We start from the raw sequence: 23005 nt of genomic DNA on the forward strand, positions 1-23005 counted from the left end.
GCTCGTTAATCTCTAAGAAAAATCGTTTTAAGAACCGTACCCCAGTCTTGTCTCTTTCATTAGACTTTTGACAAATGCTGTGCGTGTTCTGAGGATGTGACCCATATAGCTGGGGTAATTGTTTCATCCATGTAATATACAGAAGATAAAATAAAAATATCCAATTTAATTATCATGGCTATAATTACAATGTAAATGAATTATAAACTCTTCAATCCATCCATCCATTTCCACACGTGTCTCTACCGGGCTCATCTTTTCGCGACCCTGCAAATCGATTAAGTGAGTTCGGAGAATTGGAAATAAATTAGGACAGTTCGAGCGAGACAGTGCCTTGCAAAAATACAAATCCCAGAAGTCATTGCGGGATGAGCGACTCTGCTCACGTGGTTAAAGGAAAACCTGCAGTTCGCCGAGATTACAGTTTTCAGAAAATATGACCACAAAATATTACTATTACAAATAATACTATGAATAACTGCAGCAGTGTGACCAATCTCCTTCATTACCTGCTCGTGTCTTCGTACGTGCCAAAGGTGGGTTGATTTGCTCATTATTATTGGTTAAGGTAGTATAGTAGTATGTGTTTCAGATGTTAAAGATATATTTTCTTCTTGTTATGAGTACAGCCATCATTTTGATGGTGTCTTTTTTGTCTTCCTTGATTAGTCGAATTATTCCATTTATTACCAGTTATAAAATGGCAGTCAGCTGATATAACGCATTTTCTCACACCGGTATGTTGTGCGCTCTGTCGTTTAACCCCATCCCCTTGCTCCTTATTTTGTATTTTTCTAAGTCAACGGTTATGCAAAACACAGGTTATTTATAATTTATTATGCCACAAAAAAAGTTAAGTACAGTTAATGCATGCATGTCACCTTCCCAATTATAAGTCACATTTCACTTAAAATTACATGGGTTCTTTAAATATCAGTATGTGATACAGCCTAATGCACATTAAGGAATATTAAATAACTTAACACTGTGTGCATTATGAATAGTTTTCCAGAAATGTGTATTTTTATGTTAAAAAATGTTTGCAATATATTTACAATTACCCTTTTTAATGGTTACAGAGGATTCAGCGGTGGCTCAGTCGTTAGAACAGCTTCTGCAAAGCTCCATTGCTGTATTCAAATGCAGCCCCTGCAGTTTATGTCTATATGGTGTTGAAAAGTATTGTCTGTGTCCATTTGGGTTACTTCTGGTAATTCCGAGTTTTCTTTCCAGATCCCACACACACGTATTATAGTAAACTTACTTGGTGTGTGCAAGTGCGCTTGAAAATGGATGAATGAGATTTTAATAATGACCATGAGTGAAGAGTGTTCTGTCAAAGTCACGTGTATGGTAAGTGGGGATTGACTTTGTGTGAGACAGAGACAGAGCTCCCTGGTGCGCCCCGTTATGTACTTGCGCCTCATTCACGGCTGATTCCCACTTTTCTGTCGTGGGCCCGAATCTCCGAACTGAAAAAGCGACTTAGAAAATGGACGAGTGTCTTATTTTATTAACGTTTTCCGACTCAAAGGAAACTGCCTTTTCCTTATGCTACAAGACGTGTATCAAAGTCACCTTTTTTTCATTCCGTTAAGGGCAACATGCTTCCCAGCGCCGTGTGTGAGGGGTTTTTGTGTGTGTGTGTGTGTTTTCCTTTTTTGTCTTCCGTGTATCCTTTTCTGTCCTATTATCTGGTAATAATTCTAAACCTGGCAGTCAATATGACTTATGAGAGAAGTGTATTTTTCAGCTGTTTATATATATATATATATAAAATAGCTGCACATTATTTAGGTTAATTGACATATTTAAGGTCGAACTGTGAGCATAATCAAGGGACTGAACTAACAATATTGTGGATGAATGTCCACACCCAATCACTTTGTCACACCTCTATATGTTATATTCTTAAAAAGAGGGGAACAACAACAAAGACAAGGTTTTATATTCCAATTCGCTGATATAAATCAATACATAAAGCTAAATAAGTTATAAACTTCTCAATAACTGGTAAATTCATTAAAGTCGAGTTTCCCACTAAGCAGCTCAACCCAGCATATGCATAACCCAAATGGCATTACAATGCCCTCTGCTGGTAGGCTCACATTTGATTTTTATTTAGAGAAAATTCATTTTTACAAGCTAGCAGTCAACTGTTCACCTGTAATTCATGGTTTACGGTTTGATATTATATATTATACACACACACACACTAACTGACCACTGTATTGGCTACACCTTGCTAGTGCCAGGATGGACTCCCTTTGCCTTCAGAACTGCCGTAATTCTTCACGGCATAGATTCAACAAGGTGTTTGGAAACATTCTTCAGGGATTTTGGTCCCTACTGACATTATTGCATCACACAGTTGATGCAGAGTTGTCGGCTGCACATCTACTGTATGATGTGAATCTCCTGTTCCTTCACATCCCAAAGATGCTCTATTGGACTGTGATATGTTTAAGAGTCAAGCCAGTGTAAGATAATCTGAGCTTTGTGACATGGTGTGTTATCATACTGAAAATAGCCATCAGAAGATGGGCACACTGTGGTCATAAAGGGACTGACATGGTTAGCAGCAATACTTGGGTAGGCATTTAAACAATGCTTAATTGGTAATAAGGGGCCCAAAGTGTCCCACACCATTACACCACCACCACCAGCACCAGCCTGAACTGTTGATACAAGGCAGGATGGATCCATGATTTCATGTTGTTGATGTCAAAATCTTATCTTACCATCCAAATGTCGCAGCGGAAATTGAGACTCGTCAGACCAGGCAAAGTTTTTCCAATCCTCTGTTGTCCAATTGTGGTGAGCCTGTGCGAATTGTAGCCTCAGTTGCCTGTTCTTAGCTGACAGAAGTGGCACCCAGTGTGGTCTTCTGCTGCTTCAAGATTCAACATGTTATGCATTCAGAGATGCTCTTCTGCATTCCTTGAGTATAATGAGTGGTTATTTCAGTTACTGTTGCTTTTCTATCAGCTCAAACCAGTCAGGACATTCTCCTCAGACCTCTGGCATCAACAAGGCATTTTTGCTCACTGATTATTTTCCCTTTTTTTGGGCCATTCTTTGTAAACCCTAAGAGATGGTTGTGCATCAAAATCCCAGTAGATCAGCAGTTTCTGAAATACTCAGACCAGCCTGTTTGGCATGCACCAACAACCATGCCATGGTCAAACACCTTTCCTCCCCATTTTGATGTTTGGTTTGAATTTCAGCTGATTGTCTTGACAGTGTCTGCATTCCTACATGCATTGAGTTGCTGCCCTGTGATTGGCAGATTACATAGTTATGTTAACAAGCAGTTGAACAGGTGAATTTAATCAAGAGGCTGGTGAGTGTATATATTTAAAAAAATACGTAACATATATATATAAGCTTCACCTTAATGATGAAACTGTTGAATGAAATCATAATGGGTTCAACAGGATGAAATGGTGGACTCTCTATAGGGTTGCTGATGAAGTAGATGTGTTGATCATTTGGACTGAGAGACCCAGATGAATTTTTCAAGAATCTGACAGGATAACCTCCACTGTGCCCACATTGAGATGGATACCATGAATGTCTAACCTGGAAGAATCCATTTGGTAAACCCAGGATATTATCATTACAGTACATTATATTAAGGTGGCACCTTTATCCAAAGTGTCCTTTAAGATGAGGTTACCAGGCAATTGTTCACATATCTGTTTTATTTTTAAATTGGAGTACAGGACGGGTATGCTGGAAGGTTACTAGGTATATAAGTCATATTTAGATTTGTTCCACTGGAGAGGCAGGATCTCTATCTGGAGAAAGGAATGCTCAACTATTTGACCCTCACCATTTAGAAGGAATGTTCCATGGGGTAGCCGTAGAGCAGCCCAGGCTAGTTTACTGCAATAAGACAAAGACCAGTTTATTCTCAGGCTCAGTCTGGCGGATCCCATGTGGCCATAGCTGTTTGATCCAATCAGTTTCACAATTACCGAGTCATTTAACCTCTGATTATCTTATTTAACTTGTTGTTTATTTCTCTCTCTTCTTATTCTGCTTTCAGAAAAGTACAAAAGTGTGATTTTTACATCGATATGCCATTTACAAATATGTGTCATTTTAAGTCTCCTGTATTGTTTTCCTAATAATTTGACTTTTCCTGTGTAGTCTGCTTCTTTAATTGTGTTCTAATAATGACAATTAACAAAAAGCAGAGCAAACACCCAAGCAAAAGGCACTGAATACTGAAAGTCTTGAACTTCTTCAGCAATAGACCAACTAATGGACTCCATTGGGAAATGATGGATTAAATAACTAGAACACCTGGAAAAAAAAGAATGCAGATCATAGTGATGACAAAGATCCTAAAACCAAACTAAATCACAAAATTATCTCATCAATATCTCTTATCTAATTTTAATTTTAATTCTCTCCTTGTAACTACTTCTTTCACATCTTGTAAAGAACCTTGAGATACTTCCTTTGTATGAAAATGTGCTATAGAAAATAAATAAATAAATAAATAATCCCCATGTAAGTTACATAAATGCTTGGTACATTCTAATAAAAAACTAAACTTAGTTTTGTAATTTCTTTATTAACCTCAAAACATAGAAAACAGGAAAGAACAGCTTGCTTAAAGAGTCCAATTAAAAGATAAGCTGATTGGAACAAAAGCTTACAACAACATGTGCTCCCTAAAAACGTATTCACTTGGTAATCAGGATTTTTGCACAAATTTTAGAAAGGTTTTCTTAACAAAGAGTACTACTGACACATGAAATAAATGACCAGTTAGTTTGGTGGAAAGTAGGACTTTATGGGCTTTGAATATTTGACTTAATACTAGTTTGGAAAAATTAGGCACATAGAATTGATGAGATTTGTTGGGCTAAATAACCCATTCTCGCCAAAACTGGCCTAATGCAGTGCTTCCCAAACTCAGCCCTGGGGACCCCCTGTGGCTGCAGGTTTTTGTTCCAACCAGATTCATAATCACTGATAACACTGAGCTCATTTAATTAGCTGGCATTTTTTTCTTTTATTCTACATTAGCACAGCAGCATGGTCTTTACATTTATAAGACATTTAGCAATATGTCTGCTTTTGTTATAAATGTAAATGCTTAACTCTCTTTTGTTTGTTGATTTTATTATATTTTGCCCTTTCTCTGTGCAGTTTTCCCCCTTCGTTGTATCTTAATAATGACAATTAAAAACGAGCAGAGCAGACACCCAGGCGAACAGCACACTGAATAATCAAAGGCTGCTACTACTTTAGTGTCAGACCCACTAATTGGTAAATAATGGATTAATTAAACAATTGGAACACCTGGAAAAGTAGAATGGAAATCAAGATAAAAGTATTGTGAAAAAGAAAAAAAAAATACCTTATTTCCATGTAACTGTTTGGTATATATATATATATATATATATATATATATATATATATATATATATATATATATATATATATATATATATATATATAAAATTATTTTTACCAAACTTAGTTTTCTAATTTCTATATTGTTCTCGAAACACGGAACTTGGGAAATAACAGTTCACTAAATTAGCCCAGGAGTCCAATTAAAAACAGAAGCTGATTGGAATAAAAACCTGCAGCCACAGGGGGTCCCCAGGACTGAGTTTGGGAAGCACTGCTCTAAATGCATTGGTGCGCCTTTGACTTTAATGGCTGAGAGTGTAAATTGTTGCAACACTCCTAAAACATGCAATGAAAAATATGGGAAGTATAAGCTTCTCTGTGAGTAGTTCAATATGAATTATCCTAAGTAGTAAGGACAGAATTCATAGATTAAAGTGGCCATTAAAATGAAAGAGTGGGCTAAATAGAGTGATGTCATTACAAAAGACTCAATTCCTTGAAATGGCTAGCTTAGCTTAGCTCTAGGGGACCACTGTCAGCACTAATGGAGCCGCTATTGTCTATACTGTCTTAGATATTAGACGGGAAACAATGAGATGCACACACAGAATTTATAGATGTTTCACTGAATCTTGAACATCTTCACAGTTTTACTGACACTTCCAACCATGATATTTTGTTGTTGTCATCCTGATGTATTTTACATTGTCACATGTATATTTTTTTGCCCTAAAGGCAGAATTACACTTCCACATATCCCATCCATTTCACTTTTCATAACTGATGACCTAAGAGGACATTTTTTAGAGGAGCTGAGGCCTCATGTGTAAATCTTTGCTTAGATTCCATATTAAAATTTCGCTTACCCTTGAAAAGCAATAACTGCGTACACACAAAAAAACAGGATTTATAAAACTAGATATATGCCACCTGCCATGCCAAGTTCCTTTAGAAATATTAACTCAGCTTAAAACTATGCGCTTGTACACATGCCACATTTAGCCTCTCTATGTCATCATCTGTCAGTAACCATATATGGTATTAAAGTGCCTCTTTTGAATATTCATGATCTAATCACCATATACATTTGGTCATGTTCCTGAGTAATGCCTTTACTACAAACAACAGAAGAAAGAAAGCAGGAAACAGAACTTGAGCAAATGTGATCTAGAGTTATAACTGATTGAAGTGGAGAACTACAAAAAACATTCTTTTTGCTGATTTCTCTGCCGGAGTCACAAATAAAAGAAAAAGTGACAACAGCTGTGAGCAAAAAAGCAATGTGCCATTATGTAGTGCCCACAGCACTGCCAGTAGACAGCATGAATTCACACAGGCTGTATGTGCAGAACTGTGAGATAAAAAATTAGAACATTTTTACCAAGTAAATGTTGCAAAACTTACAAATTTCTTGACTTTTGATGTATAACATCCAAGCATCTTTGAACTGAAATTGAGCTGTTGTCCCGAGGGACAGAGTCTGGAACATCCATGTGCTCATCCTGGCCCATCCAAGGGGGTACAGGCAGTCCGTGTTTCTGTGCTGTGTTGTGTAGTACAGTATTGCACAAGCCATCACAATGCAGCACACCTTTGCAGGGCTGTACAGCAGTGTGTTGTCTGACAAGTCATCTACCTTTAATCACCCAGTAGTCTGTTCTATCACTGATTATGTGCAGGATTGCCTTTTCATTATATCTCCTGTCTTGTGGTGAACCTGCTCTCATGTGAAAGAAATACTGTAGAAGTTGCCTGTAGTGTATTAAACATAACTGAAATGGCACCCATTAGGCTTACTTACCAAGACGTCTGCTCCTCTTACTATTTTTTGATGAAATAAAGGAAACATGAGTTGAGCCATTCCACCTCACAATAATATTAATCAGACACATTTGAGCATCACATATTGGCTGTACACTAATTAAATGAAAGAGTTTTCTATTTCAAAAAGCAAACTCATTCAGTTATGATGCCTTTATCACAACATGTGTGCAGACAAGCCAGCATTAGGAATATCACCAATTGCTACAAATTGCCTTTTGATCTTGGTTTACTCATCCTCTTAATTATACCATCCTACACAGATGGCATGACATGGCTCAGGAATGACTGTCGATTCCTGACTAGTCCTGTAACGAAACAGGGACTGTGTGATTTCTGTGTGATGGACTGTAATATAGGTTTCAATTCAGCACACAACTGCAAGAGGACATCTTTAGGAAGTCTAAATCAGCTTATAAGAAGCCAGTCATCATCATAAGCCAAAAGCATACTGCGATCCCTGATAGCCTGCCATTGGCAATCTCATCCAAAAGAGCTAACACTGCCTTTGCCTGCTATGTTGTACAACATATAGCACCATCTTTTTTTCTAGACAGAATTAAAAGGCTACAAAAGAAGGCAATTGACATTAAGTGAAGGCATTGGTGTTATTGCTAACACTGAAGAAAGATTATTGAAAGAACATGTCAATTAACTGTGATATAATTAGTTCAAGAACATTGGAATGTGACTGATGCATCATTAAGATGCAGAATAAAACAAGATTTTCTATTCAATTCATTGTCCTGCTCACTGAAGTTGCTAATATGCCGGCACCTAAAAGAGACTGCAAAGGACTTATTTGACTTAGGTCAAACGTTATTATAATATTAATCTAATTTTCATGGCAAGTTCATGTTTTAAAATTCTCAACTTTTGTGTAAGAAATGGCTTATGTACATTTCAGAGCACAAACATATTTTGTACATGAGGTCCCAGGAGCCTATGCTGTAAGTCATCCTAGACAGCACTCCAGCTCAATGCAGACTGCACAGAGACACAGTTACATTCACTGAGTTGGTTTACTATGTGGCTAAAAAAGTCAGTGAGCCTAAGAAAGTGAGCAAAGTTTATGCTAATTGCATACCATCTCAGAAATAAATATTGGAGCAAAACAGTCTAAGGTGGAAACATTATATCTACTGTATAATGAACAGAATAGCCATTAGCATAACCCACCTCATCAGGGCTAGGGCCATGGAAGAATGAAGGCAGGATCCAACAGTGGTCAGGTATTCACAAATCCTATTCACACACTTGACACAACCTTTTAATTTCCAATAAACCTAAAACATAAAACATGTTTGAGATATTGGAGCACAACTAGAATGCACATAGAAAACCCTTAATAGACATGCGGAGAATGGGCAATCACACTACAGACAGTAAGCAGTGTGGGAGATTTGAACCAACATATCATAATAACAATAAATATTACAAATTATTAATGCAGTAAGATTGCATGACTGTTTTTTCAGTTATTATCATGGGAAAGATTGTGGGCCTAATTTTTACATCTTGCTGCTCTTGGACACACCTGACTTATTTTCCTATCCCAGGTGAATTTCCACAATCTTTTGTAAGCAGTCTTCATATTAATTTATTCACATAAAACATTCATGTAAAAATTTATACACTTGTTCATTATACTCCAGTGAATGATGGCTTGAGCTAATTATACAGAATCTCCTGATTTAAGTGAAAGATCTTACATACATTATTTACAATGGCTGTTATGTGTGTGTTGTAAAGGACAGTGTATCCATTCCAGACAAAGGCTGCATAAAATCATACATTATGGTGTGGTGTAGTCATTCAGCATCTATCTGTTTGTTCTTTTTATTGGAAAATGTGTCTGTTTTGCTACAAATAATGCTACTATGGTATTTTGCACAGTAATGGCTATGTTTACTTTTCAGATAACTGGAAATCCTTTCAGATTTTATTAGACGAACACATGTTTCACAATTGGCCTCATGAATATAAGCAGAGTTATGCCTGGAAGGGTTTAGAGATGTACATTAATCATTGCAACTTTGTTTTTTAAGGTGATCATTTAAATGTTGCAATGAACGCCCCAATAACAGTAAAGGATTGTCTATTTGTTGTATTCTAATAAAGCTGTTTTACAGCCATCTCACTTTGATACAAAAAGGCACCGATTTAAAATTTGGTATCATTTAAGGCACAGAAGACAGAATGAAAAGTGCCATTATTTTATTCTAATGAAAAACGGATCCCTTCTTGGATCGAGGCCTTGTCGTGGCAGAAGGGCTTGCGTGGTCAAGTGATCCTCGGAGCTATGTTGTCGGGAGCTACATGCTCCTGGTAGGGCTTCCCAAGGCAAACAGGTCTGAGGTGAAGATCCAGACTAACTTGACCCTGAGACCCCATATGGACTTAAAACAAGGATCGGCGTTTCTCTTGACTGGGAAAGAGTACCCGGGGCAGGGGCTCGCTGGTGAGGGCCTGGTGACTGGACCTTCGACCACGGGGCCCAGCCAGGCTCAGCCCGAAGGAGCAATGTGGTTCTGCTCTCTTGTGGGCCCACCACCTGCAAGAGAGGCCATAGGGGTCGGGTGCAATGTGATATGGGTGGTAGCCGAAGGCGGGAACTCTGGCGTTCTGACCCTCGGTTGCCGAAACTGCTTTTGGGACATGGAATGTTACCTCTCTGGTGGGGAAGGAGCCTGAACTGGTGCGATAGGTTGAGAGGTACCGGCTAGATATAGTTGGGCTCACCTTTATGCATGGTCTGGGCTCTGGACCCATTTCTCTTGAGACAGACTGGACTTTGTTCCAATCTGGAGTTGCTGTGGGTGAGAGGCGTCGGGCAGGGGTGGGCTTGCTTATGGCCCCCCGGCTCGAGGCCTGTACGTTGGGGTTCTCCCCGTTGGATGAGAAGGTTGTTTCCCTACGACTTCGAGTTGGGGGTAGGACTCTGACTGTTGTTTGCGCTTATTTGCCGAACAGCAGTTCAGAGTACCCAGCCTTCTTGGAGTCCCTGGAAGAGGAGCTGCGAGGTGCAGCTCCTGGGGACTCTATCGTCCTGCTGGGAGACTTAAATGCTCACATCAGCAACGACAGTGAAACCTGGAGAGGCGTGATTGGGAGGAATGGCCTCCCTGATCTAAACTCGAATGGTGTTCAGTTGTTGGACTTCTGTGCTGGTCATGGATTGTCCATAACGAACACTATGTTCGAGCATAAGGGTGTCCATAAGTGCGCTTGGCGCCAGGATGCCCAAGGTAGCAGCTCAAAGATCGACTTTGTAATCGTGTCATCGGATCTGCAACCTTATGTCTTGGACACTCGGGTGAAGAGAGGGGCTGAACTGTCAACTGATCACCACCTGGTGGTAAGTTGGATCAGATGGCGGGAGAGGCTGCCAAACAGGCCAGGTAGACCCAAACGAATAATGAGGGTCTGCTGGGAATGTCTGGCGGAGGAACCGGTCAGAAAGATCTTTAACTGCCACCTCCGGCAGAACTTCAACCTCATTCCGAGGGAGGCGAAGGACATTGAGTTTGAATGGGCCATGTTCCGAGCCTCCATTGTCGAAGCAGCAGAACGGAGCTGTGGCCGCAAGGTTGTTGGTGCCTCTCATGGTGGCAATCCATGAACCTGGTGGTGAACACCTAAGGTTCGAGAGGCCGTCAAGCTGAAGAAAGAGTCCTATTGGGTCTGGTTGACCAGTGGGACTCCAGAGGCAGCTGAGGGGTACCGGCGGGCCAAGTGTGTGGCGGCATAGGCTGTTGCAGAGGCATAAACTCGGGCATGGGAGAAGTTTGGGGAAGCCAAAACAACTTTTGGTCGGCACCGAGAAGGTTCTGGCAAACCGTCCGGCACCTCAGGAGGGGAAAGCGGTGCTCCACCAACACTGTGTACAGTGGAGATGGGGCCCTGCTGACTTCAACTGTAGACGTTATTGACTGGTGGAAGGAATACTTCGAGGATCATCTCAATCCCACCAGCATGTCTTCCTTAGAGGAAGCACTGCTAGAGGACTCCAGGCCGCCCATATCAGGGGCCAAGGTCACTGAGGTAGGTAAGAGCTCTGAGCTGGCGGGGCCCCTGGAGTGGATGAGGTTCACCCTGGGTTCCTCAAGGCTCTGGATGTTGTGGGGCTGTCCTGGTTGACACGTCTCTGCAACATCGCATGGACATTGGGGGCAGTGCCTCTGGATTGGCAAACCGGGGTGGTGGTTCCCCTTTTTAAGAAGGGTGACCGGAGGATGTGCTCCAACTATAGGGGGATTACACTCCTCAGCCTCCCCGGTAAGGTCTATTCAGGGGTGCTGGAGAAGAGAGTTCGGTCGATGGTCGAATCTTGGATTCAAGAGGAACAATGCGGATTCCGTCCCGGCCATGGAACACTGGACCAGCTCTACACCCTGGCCAGGATCCTGGAGGGGGCATGAGAGTTTGCCAAACCAGTCCACATGTGTTTTGTGGATTTGGAGAAGGCATTCGACCGTGTCCCTCGAAGCATCCTATGGGGTGTGCTCCAAGAGTATGGGGTACAAGACTCGTTGTTATGAGCCATCCAGTCCCTGTACAGGAGGAGCAGGAGCTTGGTCCGCATTGCCGGTAATAAGTCAGACTCGTTTCCTGTTGAGATTGGACTCCGCCAGGGCTGCCCTTTGTCACCGATTCTGTTCATAAGTTGTATGGACAGAATTTCTAGGTGGAGCCAAGGAGGGGAAGGGGTCTTGTTCGGTGACCTTAGAATCTCGTCTCTGCTATTTGCGGATGACATGGTTCTGTTGGCTTAATCGGACAGTGACCTCCAGCTCTCACTGGAGCGGTTTGCAGCTGAGTGCGAAGCAGCAGGGATGAGAGTCAGCACCTCTAAATCCGAGGCCATGGTTTCCAGTCAGAAAAGGGTGGAATGCTCTCTCCAGGTTGGGAGCATATTACTGCCTGAAGGGGAGGAGTTCAAGTATCTCGGAGTCTTGTTCACAAGTGAGGGAAGAATGGAGTAGGAGGTTGACAGACGGATCAGTGCGGCATGAGCAGTGATGACACGCTGGAAGGATTTTATCTCCCGACTGGCCCTGGAACACCTCAGGGTCCTCCCAGAGGAGCTGGAGGAGGTGGCCGGGGAGAGGGATGTCTGGGCTTCCCTGCTTAGGCTGCTGCCCCCGCAACCCGACCTCGGATAAGCAGTGGATAATGGATGGATGGATGGTAGGATGGAAAAATGGATTTTATTCTCCAATCCCAAAGATGTGCAAGTTAAATTAACTGGCAATTCTAAACTGGCCAGATGTGAGTGAATATGGATGTGTGTGAGTGTGAGTGAGTGTGCCCTGAGTTGATTCCTGTCGGGTGTCACTTTGCCTGTTCTTGACCCTAAAATACATGTATGTAGGCTAGAAAATGGGCAAACATGCAGGCTTTACACAGACAACAACCAGGCTGTGGAGTCAAACTCATGATGCTGGATCCTGAAGACAGTAGTGCTAACCAGGGTTCAAAGTGACTGGATGTGAACCTGTAAGCCTAAATCATGAGTTAATAGACTCTGCAAAGGAGAATTACAAATATTGTTTTTTTGAGCCATTCATTCCATTATTTATTCATTTTCACAGCCATTTATTCCATTAATTCATGAATTGATACTTTTATTCATTCATTCAGAAACTTGCTTAGAGTTTATTCAGTTTTGTTCAGTTTTAACCCAAATAGATAGTGTTGCCACTTTACACCTATAGTTCATCAGGTTATTTTCCCAGTCACGCTCCATTCTGTCTACACTTCTCCTTGTGTACGAAAATATGTGTCTCTTTATTAGACTTGCAGTTTTTGTTTTCAAAAATTTAAAAGCATATGGCTAGGTTGAATGGAGACACACTGCTGTGGTTTGTGTGTGTTTTAATTCAGTTCATGATGGAGGGTACAGGGGTCAATCCAAGCAGCATCGTGCAGAAGGCCGGAAACCGCCCTGAGATGGGGCATCATCCACACTCATTTATACCGTGTCAGTGGAGAGTCGCCAGTTAACATTACATGCAGAACTATTGTATGTGACAGACAAAACGGTGAAAAACCATATAAATACATTGAACTGGAATTTAAACTCAGAACTTTAAAGCTGTAATGCAGGTTTACTTACCCATAATGCAGCTGCACTGCCTGTCATGTTAGACTGAGTATTTTTTTTTCTTTTCAACAAAGTAGGTCTAGCAAATGAGATACTTTGTATGGTCAGAAATATCACATTGCATGGCTCATTCCACAATAGAATCGCCCAGTTGGTCTGTTATTGCTTCAATGAACAGACATTATCAGTGTTCATCAGTCAAGTGAATGGACCAATGTGCACCTGCTGAGACTACTGAAATGTTTAAGGAGCTTATTAGTGACTGCACAATCTGACGGTCATCGTCATTAAATGCACAAGAGCACAGTTATGTAATTTTGAAAATATTGTATACAAATAAAGCCCACAACCTGCCATTTTTAGAGATAAATTCTATTATTAGATATCCTCCTTCCTTTTGAAAAAGTGTTTGTACTGGGTTAGATTCATCCATACAGTTATATTATATTGTGGATCCTACTGCATCTCCTTTAATTCATATATACCTTTATGATTGTTTTTTCTCAATGTATATGAATATCATTATTTCTCTTTACATTTTTCATAATGAACTTCTTAAACTTACCAATACCCAATAGATTTCTATTGCAGTTTTAAGAACATACTGTATATGGCTCTTTCTGACCATTAAAATAAAACTTGTGAATGGTATTGTCCTTAACAAGATATATTATCTAATTACAACCTCCTTCATTGTTTCACTTATGATTATAGTGCTTTTTTAATATTCATTCATACAACCATTTCCTAAACTCGTTACTAGGGTTATAGCGATCTAATGTATATTGTGCCAGCATCAGTTTTTAGCTCACTTTGTAGCTAAAGTGATCTCTTGTTTGTGGTGGGATGTTCTGTTAGAGCTGAATGTGAAATCTGTCTCCTCTGGATAAACTGTAAAAAATGAACTTCTAGATTGATCTGCCTGGCACGGTGGTGTATTCAATTATCAAATTCTTAGTGCTCTGAAAAGATGAACAGACACTTGAGAGATTCTGTCAAGAAATAAACAAATGATCCTTTAAAAATGAGTCAGATTGTGCCTGATGCTGCTAATTGAGGCACAAACGAGAAGAAAATTCAAAAGGAAATTGTTTAAACTACTGTTAATTCATAGGCATAGCTCAAACATAAACTAGTGTGCTGATGGGACAGATAAAGCTCATACTGTATATTAGAAAGAAAATATATTAGCTAAGACAACTGATATTGTGATTTTCTTTTGTGACAAATGTAATTCTAACAGTTATATGCTCATTTAATAACATATTTAAAGCTAATTCCTGTTGGCTCACACTGGAAGACCCCAGGGCAATTCTACATCTATATATTTATTTCCTTAGTCTGCTTCCTTTGTAAGAACACTGCAGGGTGTGGGAGCCTACTTGATCAATATTTAGTGCAGTGCTGGAGTCAGCCCTGGCGGCATGCTAGTCCATTGGAAATTATACTCACACTTGTTTAGGCCCATTTAGGTCACTGATGAACCAAATACAGCTCTCTTTAAGACTTGGAAGGAAAGCTGAAGAGTAACTCATACAGACACAGAGATAAAGTGATGGCTTTGTGCTGGCAGGGACCAAGGCAAGATTTCAAACCACATCTTTTGTGCTTGTCAGGGATGCCAGGGGCAACGACCCGGCCGGGACGCCTTGAGGAACCAGAAGAGGGTCTATGCCCACCCTGGATCATGTGGGGGCTGCCATCCTTGTTGCTTTGGGGGCCACGGGTAGAGGGCATGGAAGCCCAACCCTGTAGGGACCCGTGGTCATCGCCAGGGGGCGCCCCAATGCCTTGCGGACCCAGCCACACCAGGAAGTGCTGGGGGTAAGAGGAGCAGGGAAACCCGGAGAGCTTCCGGGAGAACAGCCGGCACTTCCGCCACACTGGGGTGTGTCCAGGGAGGAGTGCCGGGAAACACCTGGAGCCCATCCGGGGTGAAATAAAAGGGGCCGTCTCCCTTCATTCGAGGCTGGAGTCGGGTGGAAGCAGGACAAAGCAGAAGAGAGAGTGGAGGCGGCCCGAAGAAGAAGGCGTTGAGTGGCCAGGACTTTGTGGGGTTTGTGTGAACCCTTGTAAATATTGTACATAATAGTGTAAATAAACGTGTGGTGGTGATTTAACAACATGTTTGCCTGTCTGTGCCCGGGCCGCGTCCACAGCTATAAGACAGTTTCACTAGCCTCTGTGCTGCTGTGTTTTTATCTAGGCATTCTTCCATTATCAAGTCCAATTAAACCAACTCAGGGTTTGCTTTGGTGGGGGTGATGCTATTCTGATGATTCTAAATAATAATATATAATAATTGACACTGGTTTAAAACTTCTTATATATAATTGTTCCCAGTAGCTTGACATAGGTTGCACAGTGTCAAATGTAGTGATAATAGTAGTACTACTCACTTGTTCATTATATACCATTTGTTGTTTTTTACTAGATGAGCATTTTCATGTCGTAATGCAGTTTTTTGATAATGAAAGCTTAAATGGTCACTTTGCAAATGCTTTACTTATGTAATCATTTTAATGTACCGTTTCATTAACCACTAATCCTGATGTTGGTTAAATTAGTGTTTGGTTTTGGACTCACACACAACATGAACTCTCTCCATGCACAGATTTGGACTTTGGTAACAGCTAGTGGCCTGCCATGAACACTCACTGTCTGAATTATATCATTATATCTCTGAAGCAATTTTTTATCAGCCAGAGAAAAAACAAGCTTGTGAACCATGGGCTGAGCAAACACTATTTCTGAATACTGGGAGTGGAGCACTGCCTGGTAATCTCAGCTGAGCCCTCTTGCTCACTCAGCCTCCACCTTACTTCACAGCACCTCCACCTTCACAATTAGTGACACGAAAAAGAAAACATAAATATTCTTCAGTTTTCTGTTATCTATTTTAAATGCTGAAACTCTCCCCGTCCATTCATTTCCTAGTCTGCTTATTCTAATTCAGGGCTGTAGAAATTCTGTGAATATGAAGTTCTTCTTCTTCTTCTTTTCCTACTTCTATGTGGGATCGATGTGTTTGATCAACCTTCTCTAAACAGCTTGGTCCTTCAGTTCCTCCACACTCAAGCCCTTTTCCTTCAGATCTTCTTTTATTTTATTCATCCTCCTCCACTTTGGCTTCCCTCACTTTCTCTTCCCTTGTACTTTCATTCCCATCACTCTTTTTCCCACCTATTCATTGTCTGTCCTCACCACATGTCAATCGACATTCCTGTACTTTCTTAGATATCTCTCCCACTTTTGTTGTACTTCAGATTGTATCATTTCTTATTCTGTCCTTTTTTGTAACTCCACACATCCAGAGGGGTAAACCAGACCAACTTGCTGTCGTTTCCAAGTGCAGATAAATAGAGAGAGTTAGTGTCAGGCTGTAAAACTTTAGCCAAAACCTTAAGGATGGAAAATGTGAAGTTCAATTACTTAATAAAATTAAAATGTGTTTCTCAAATGTGTGAATATTATACTTAATGTTTTAAAGCCTTGCAGATATCTTTTAGATAGAAAACGACCATTATAAATGTTTGATTGAGCTCAGGCTTGCTGTTCAGGGTTTTTGCATTTAGAAGAGCTGATTATTCAACAGTTTTAAAATGTAATTAAAACTCCATACACTAGTCATGTTCCATGACACTCAGGCCATTAATGTCATTTTTACATGATATTTTTTTCTAGTTTATGCTTTTAACCGAGGCAGTTAACAAGCATGAAGCCAAAATATCATATTAAAAATTAACAAGTACATGTGAACATCTGTTCCCAGTGTACAATAAATAACATTACATTATACAATATGATTTTATGCTAATGCTAATTAGATAATAAAACATGACATTATTGTAAACTGTGTAGTCTGCAAAGTGATGATGATGTTTAATATGCCTGCCTGACTAAAACAAAGCACATTTCCTGTAATATTTCTAGTGTATAGACTACCATAATTACAGACAACCACAGTGCAATTGACCATAGGTGTACCAGACGGTGGTGGTGAAGAGGTTCCTGAGACAAAGCTTTAGGCATACTGGCCTTTCTAAATCTTTACCTATGGTGGTGAGCTCTGGGTGACACAAAAACAACCAGAATGCGAGTACAGACAGACAAACTGATGCTCCTGCCCACCGTAAACCCTGCTAGAGGAAGAGGTTTGTCCAGTTCAACATATTTAAATTGCAGACTCTGCCAGGATATGAAAATTTAAGTAGTGAAATGATAGGAAACTCATTGTCACTCTTGGCTCATCTGCATGGAGTTGATATTGATTACTACTGCCAATCCTGTACTGTCACAATTCTATCGACGTGTATGTAGCTGAACACCTCTGCTGCTCTTTTGGTTTTCCTCTGCCAGTTGTGAAGTTGTGTGGGAAGATGGGCTTGTATGTACTTTCAGGTGGAGATAGTAGAGGAATATTGGGTGAGCAGGGCTTACAATAAAATAAGATTGCCGTCAAGGATGACAAAGTTTGCTGGACAGGATTATGGAGATTTGTTTGTACCAGCTGCAGTGGGCTGGCACCTGTTCCTGCCTTGCGCCCTGTGTTGGCTGGGATTGAGTCCAGAAGACACCCGTGACCCTGTGTTAGGAAATAGCTGGTTAGATGATGACTGACTGACTGTTTGTACCGCTATTTTGGTTGTACACTGCTCACTGTGTTCTACCTGTACTGTCAGCACAATCTTCTTTGTGTCACTGCCATGTCATGATTAGCATCTGTTGTCTCCCATGATACCATTTTACCCTGCCTGTTATACCTCATTTCCTTGTGCAATAAGGACTTTATAATAGATCCTTAGGACCTGATACAGTACATGCTGCTTTTTGAATGTCTCTCAGCTCCAGCCTGTCAGGTTCTGATAATAATTGTATTTGCTATGTTACTATTTCATATTCCGTATTTGTTTAATGATTCATTTCAAAATTTTCTTATTTACATAACTTGCTTCATGTTGATCATTCATGATGTTACTAGTTTCCCTGTTGCTACACTCCTTGCTTGTGACGAGATTGCCATTGTTAGGCACGGTTCATTACAACACATGAGGTATATTACTGAGTGATTAAGTAAGTGATTAAACTTTATTTAAAACTGAAATTTAATATAAATAAGAGATGAAATTCAGAGAATAAATTAGAACTGTTTTGACTTTAGTTTTATAATTAAATATCTGTAATATGCCTTTGACCATTTCTGTTCCTAAAAGTTAGTTTGCCTAGTGCATTTTCTTCATTGCTGCCATTCATATACACTCACCTAAAGGATTATTAGGAACAGCATACTAATACGGTGTTTGTCCCCCTTTCGCCTTCAGAACTGCCTTAATTCTACGTGGCATTGATTCAACAAGGTGCTGAAAGCATTCTTTAGAAATGTTGGCCCATATTGATAGGATAGCATCTTGCAGTTGATGGAGATTTGTGGGATACACATCCAGGGTACAAGCTCCCGTTCCACCACATCCCAAAGATGCTCTATTGGGTTGAGATCTGGTGACTGTGGGGGCCATTTTAGTACAGTGAACTCATTGTCATGTTCAAGAAACCAATTTGAAATGATTCGAGCTTTGTGACATGGTGCATTATCCTGCTGGAAGTAGCCATCAGAGGATGGGTACATGGTGGTCATGAAGGGATGGACATGGTCAAAATCAATGCTCAGGTAGCCCGTGGCATTTAAACAATGCCCAATTGGCACTAAGGGGCCTAAAGTGTGCCAAGAAAATATCCCCTACACCATTACACCACCACCACCAGCCTGCACAGTGGTAACAAGGCATGATGGATCCATGTTCTCATTCTGTTTACGCCAAATTCTGACTCTACCATTAGAATGTCTCAACAGAAATCGAGACTCATCAGACCAGGCAACATTTTTCCAGTCTTCAACTGTCCAATTTTGGTGAGCTCGTGCAAATTGTAGCCTCTTTTTCCTATTTGTAGTGGAGATGAGTGGTACCCGGTGGGGTCTTCTGCTATTGTAGCCCATCCGCCTCAAGGTTGTGTGTATTGTGGCTTCACAAATGCTTTGCTGCATACCTCGGTTGTAACGAGTGGTTATTTCAGTCAAAGTTGCTCTTCTATCAGCTTGAATCAGTCGGCCCATTCTCCTCTGACCTCTAGCATCAACAAGGCATTTTCGCCCACAGGACTGCCGCATACTGGATGTTTTTCCCTTTTCACACCATTCTGTGTAAACCCTAGAAATGGTTGTGTGTGGAAATCCCAGTAACTGAGCGGATTGTGAAATACTCAGACCGGCCCGTCTGGCACCAACAACCATGCCAATCTCAAAATTGCTTAAATCACCTTTCTTTCCCATTCTGACATTCAGTTTGGAGTTCAGGAGATTTTCTTGACCAGGACCACACCCCTAAAAGCATTGAAGCAACTGCCATGTGATTGGTTGATTAGATAATTGCATTAATGAGAAATTGAACAGGTGTTCCTAATAATCCTTTAGGTGAGTGTATAACTGCCATGATAGGTCTATTTGGTTTCATGGATTGATCATGCTGTTATAACCACTGTGACTCAGTTATGATTTTGTAATTGCTAAAAAATTAAGTTGACTCTTGAAACCCACTAGTTTATTATGTACCATCCTCTCCAACATGTATTTCTTTAATGTCCTACTGCACATTAAGAGTAGTTGACATTTGCCTTTGTGTGGAGCATAAAAGAGCTTCAAAAGTTAAATCATGTTCTGTCTAGCAGTTAACAACATTTTAACAGTGAATATGCAGCTTTTAATTCGTTTTTACACTAGTAGTGCTTATGCATTATGATGCACTAGTGATGCCTCATCTGGACGTCTGTGTCTAGTTTTGGTCTCTGGCCTACAAAAAAGATGTAGCAATTCTAGGAAAAGTCCAAAAATAGTGACTAGGCTGAGGGCTGCAGGGTGTCCGTTATCAGAAAAGATTAAAAGATTACCTCTTCGTTTTAAGTAAATGGAGGTTAAGAGGTGACATGATCAAAGTGATCAGAATTATGAAAGGTAATAGTGCAATGGCTCAAGGATGTCATGTTAAAATAAGTTCAACAAAAACACAGGGATTTAGCTGGAAACTTGTTAAGGGTAAATTTCACACAAATGTTAGGATATTCTTCAGTTCTCACGGAGAACTATAGCTTCATGGAAAAATTTACCAGGAAGCATGCTAAGCAGTAGGACTCTAGGGACATTTAAAACTCAACTTGGTATTATTTTGGAGGAATTAAGTGGATAGGACTGGTGAGCTTTGTTGGGCTGAATGGCCTGTTCTCACCAAAAGTTTTCTAATGTTCTAATACCGACAAAAGTTTTATACTGTTTATCGACTCTATGTATGCAAGTGTTCTTTGTGTCTCTTTCAGTGACACAGACAAGCAGCCTGGTGCTCTAGTGCCTGTTCCATTGCAGTGTAGCCTAGTGACCACAGTATTAGGCTGTAAAACACAAGCTGACGACTTCAAGTCTCACAGCTGATTCATTTTGTGACCCAGAGCACGTTGTCAAGTTGTATGAATGCAGAAACAGCAAAACCACTGTGATTTGCTAATAACCTTAGATAACATGTGTCAGGGAAAATAATGTCAAATATGATACAAGCTTTGAATAATTGAAAACTATGCATTTTAGCGGTGGAGTCTATTAAGCAAAAACGAGACTGGGTATACATTATAAATTATATAATACATGGCTATGTTGACAAGTAATAGAATACATTAAGAAGTATTTGATATCTCTTACCTTCCGTGTAACCTCAGGGTTCATCCTCCACCTTCCCTTGGTATCCTCTTGTATCTCAGCCTGTATTGGCCTGCACTTCCTCTTTCGTTTTGTGTTCCCATAAAGCCTGCTTCTCAGATAATACTTTTTCCATGTGCATTGCTTGCCTCCAGTATGCTCTTTGGTTACCACTAATGGTGGACAGGCCCTCATTACCTGCAGTGAAAACATCTTTGATTTTGAAGGTGACTCTGAGCATTCCTCATATGCCTTTCCTCGATATCCTTGAATGTCTCAACCTGCTTTTTGGTGTTTCATATCTCGATCATGTTAGACACACAACGAAACTGGTCAATCAGACCAAAGCCAAACAGACCAATCAGATTACTCAGACATTAGCATATTATTATATAGGTGTACATGTAAACCATATGCAGTAAACCTCTCAAACCACAGTAAAGTACTTCAGATGTTAGCAAGAACTATCATTTAGGAAAAGAGGCCTAGCCTTTGTAAATAATCATTCAAATGAATACACTTGGACAATAAAGAATAAAAGTAAATAGTATTCCAACAAAAACACAGAAGCGCAAAATGAAAAGACTTACAGACTTGATTTCCTAGTTATGTTGCAAATGGAGAAAAACTAAATGCCAGATTTTTTAAAGAAAATCAGTTTTGAACTGTAATTAGCTATAGCACAAAAAGTGCATCCTTTATATTTTCCTGTACAGTAAGCCTTTACTCTAATAATAAGAACTTTATGTGTTCATTCCTAGGTAATTGCTATCAAAATATGCTAAACAAAGCAGTTAAAGTTGTGAGATGAGCCTTGCAATTAAATAATTTTGCTTAATCATCACAGTTTCAGCAATATGTTGTACTCTCAGCTATAGTCCAGGTTTCCTTTGTTACTGTAGATACAATAGACAAAAGCAGAATGTTAAGGGATAAAACTGGATAATGCAAATAAAATCACCTGACTCCTCCATCAATCTCTTAACATTAGAATTCAATAAGAGTACAGCGGCCTAAAGAGAATGCAGAAGACCAGTCCTTATTCTTCCTGGAAAAAAGGCACATTTAGAAACGTCATAATCTCAGTTGAATGTTTTTGAAACCATTAATTAACACTATTAAACTTGATTGAAAAAGGAAAGTTTAGATTTGCAGAATTATTTGAAATGAAGGTCCCTGTGGGTTGGCCAGCCCAGTAATTGCACACCATAGAAGTTAAGGCCAAGAAATACTAAATAGTAAAAGATGGGAACCACCTGTGGACACCACAGAAAACACTTATATTGGGTTTATACAGTATGTTCGCCTTTGAGGTTGTGGGTGGACATCAGAATACACAGAGAATGAACCACAAAAGCATCAAGAAAATGTACAGAGTCCATAAAAGAAACCATTGGGTGAAGACTGGAAACCATGACTCCATAACCAACCACTGTGTCATCTTGTCTCTAAGGCTAAGAAATATCCATGTGAATTACTGCACAGTGAATTACTACATAGTCCATGAGGCCCTGCTGGAATTCGGGGCCCGTCCATGCTGTCGGGAGAGCTCCTCCTGGCGGCCTGGGAGTGAGGACCGGAATATGAAGCTGGCCATCCATCACAGATACTTACATCATAAAAATCTTTCTCAACCTAGCTGTCTTACTGGTCCATAACCCTGTTTTGCAAATCTTGAAAAATGCTCATGAAGCATTTTGGCTTCCATTTTCTGAAACTCTACTTCTAAATCTGATTGTGAAACTTCATATATCTTAATGTTTAAACTCAGACTGCTGTCTTACCTGTTCTCTCTGACATTTCAATTACTGTACCCTCATTCATTTCAAAGTTTCCCATTTTGTCACTACCGTTGCTTGTTTTCAAAGTTCTACACATTATTAATCTCTTACTTTACTTTGCACAATGTTTTAATTTTCTTAATATTTTTTGGCCATGTAAGACTGAATTGCTTGATTTCATAC

General features: G+C 40.2%; 1 protein-coding gene across 1 annotated transcript in view; it reads left to right on the forward strand.

Annotated features, from left to right (window-relative positions):
* Positions 1-406: 406 nt before the first annotated feature.
* LOC120541526 (zinc finger protein 391-like) overlaps positions 407-23005 on the forward strand; it is a 34210-nt gene continuing 11611 nt past the window's right edge. The window contains exon 1 of the mRNA XM_039773248.1: positions 407-536. Coding sequence (XP_039629182.1) covers positions 471-536 — 66 coding nt within the window. The 5' untranslated portion in view covers positions 407-470. The remainder of the gene's footprint in view (positions 537-23005) is intronic.

This window comes from Polypterus senegalus, chromosome 12 (assembly GCF_016835505.1).
Source record: "Polypterus senegalus isolate Bchr_013 chromosome 12, ASM1683550v1, whole genome shotgun sequence".
Lineage (NCBI taxonomy): Eukaryota > Metazoa > Chordata > Cladistia > Polypteriformes > Polypteridae > Polypterus > Polypterus senegalus.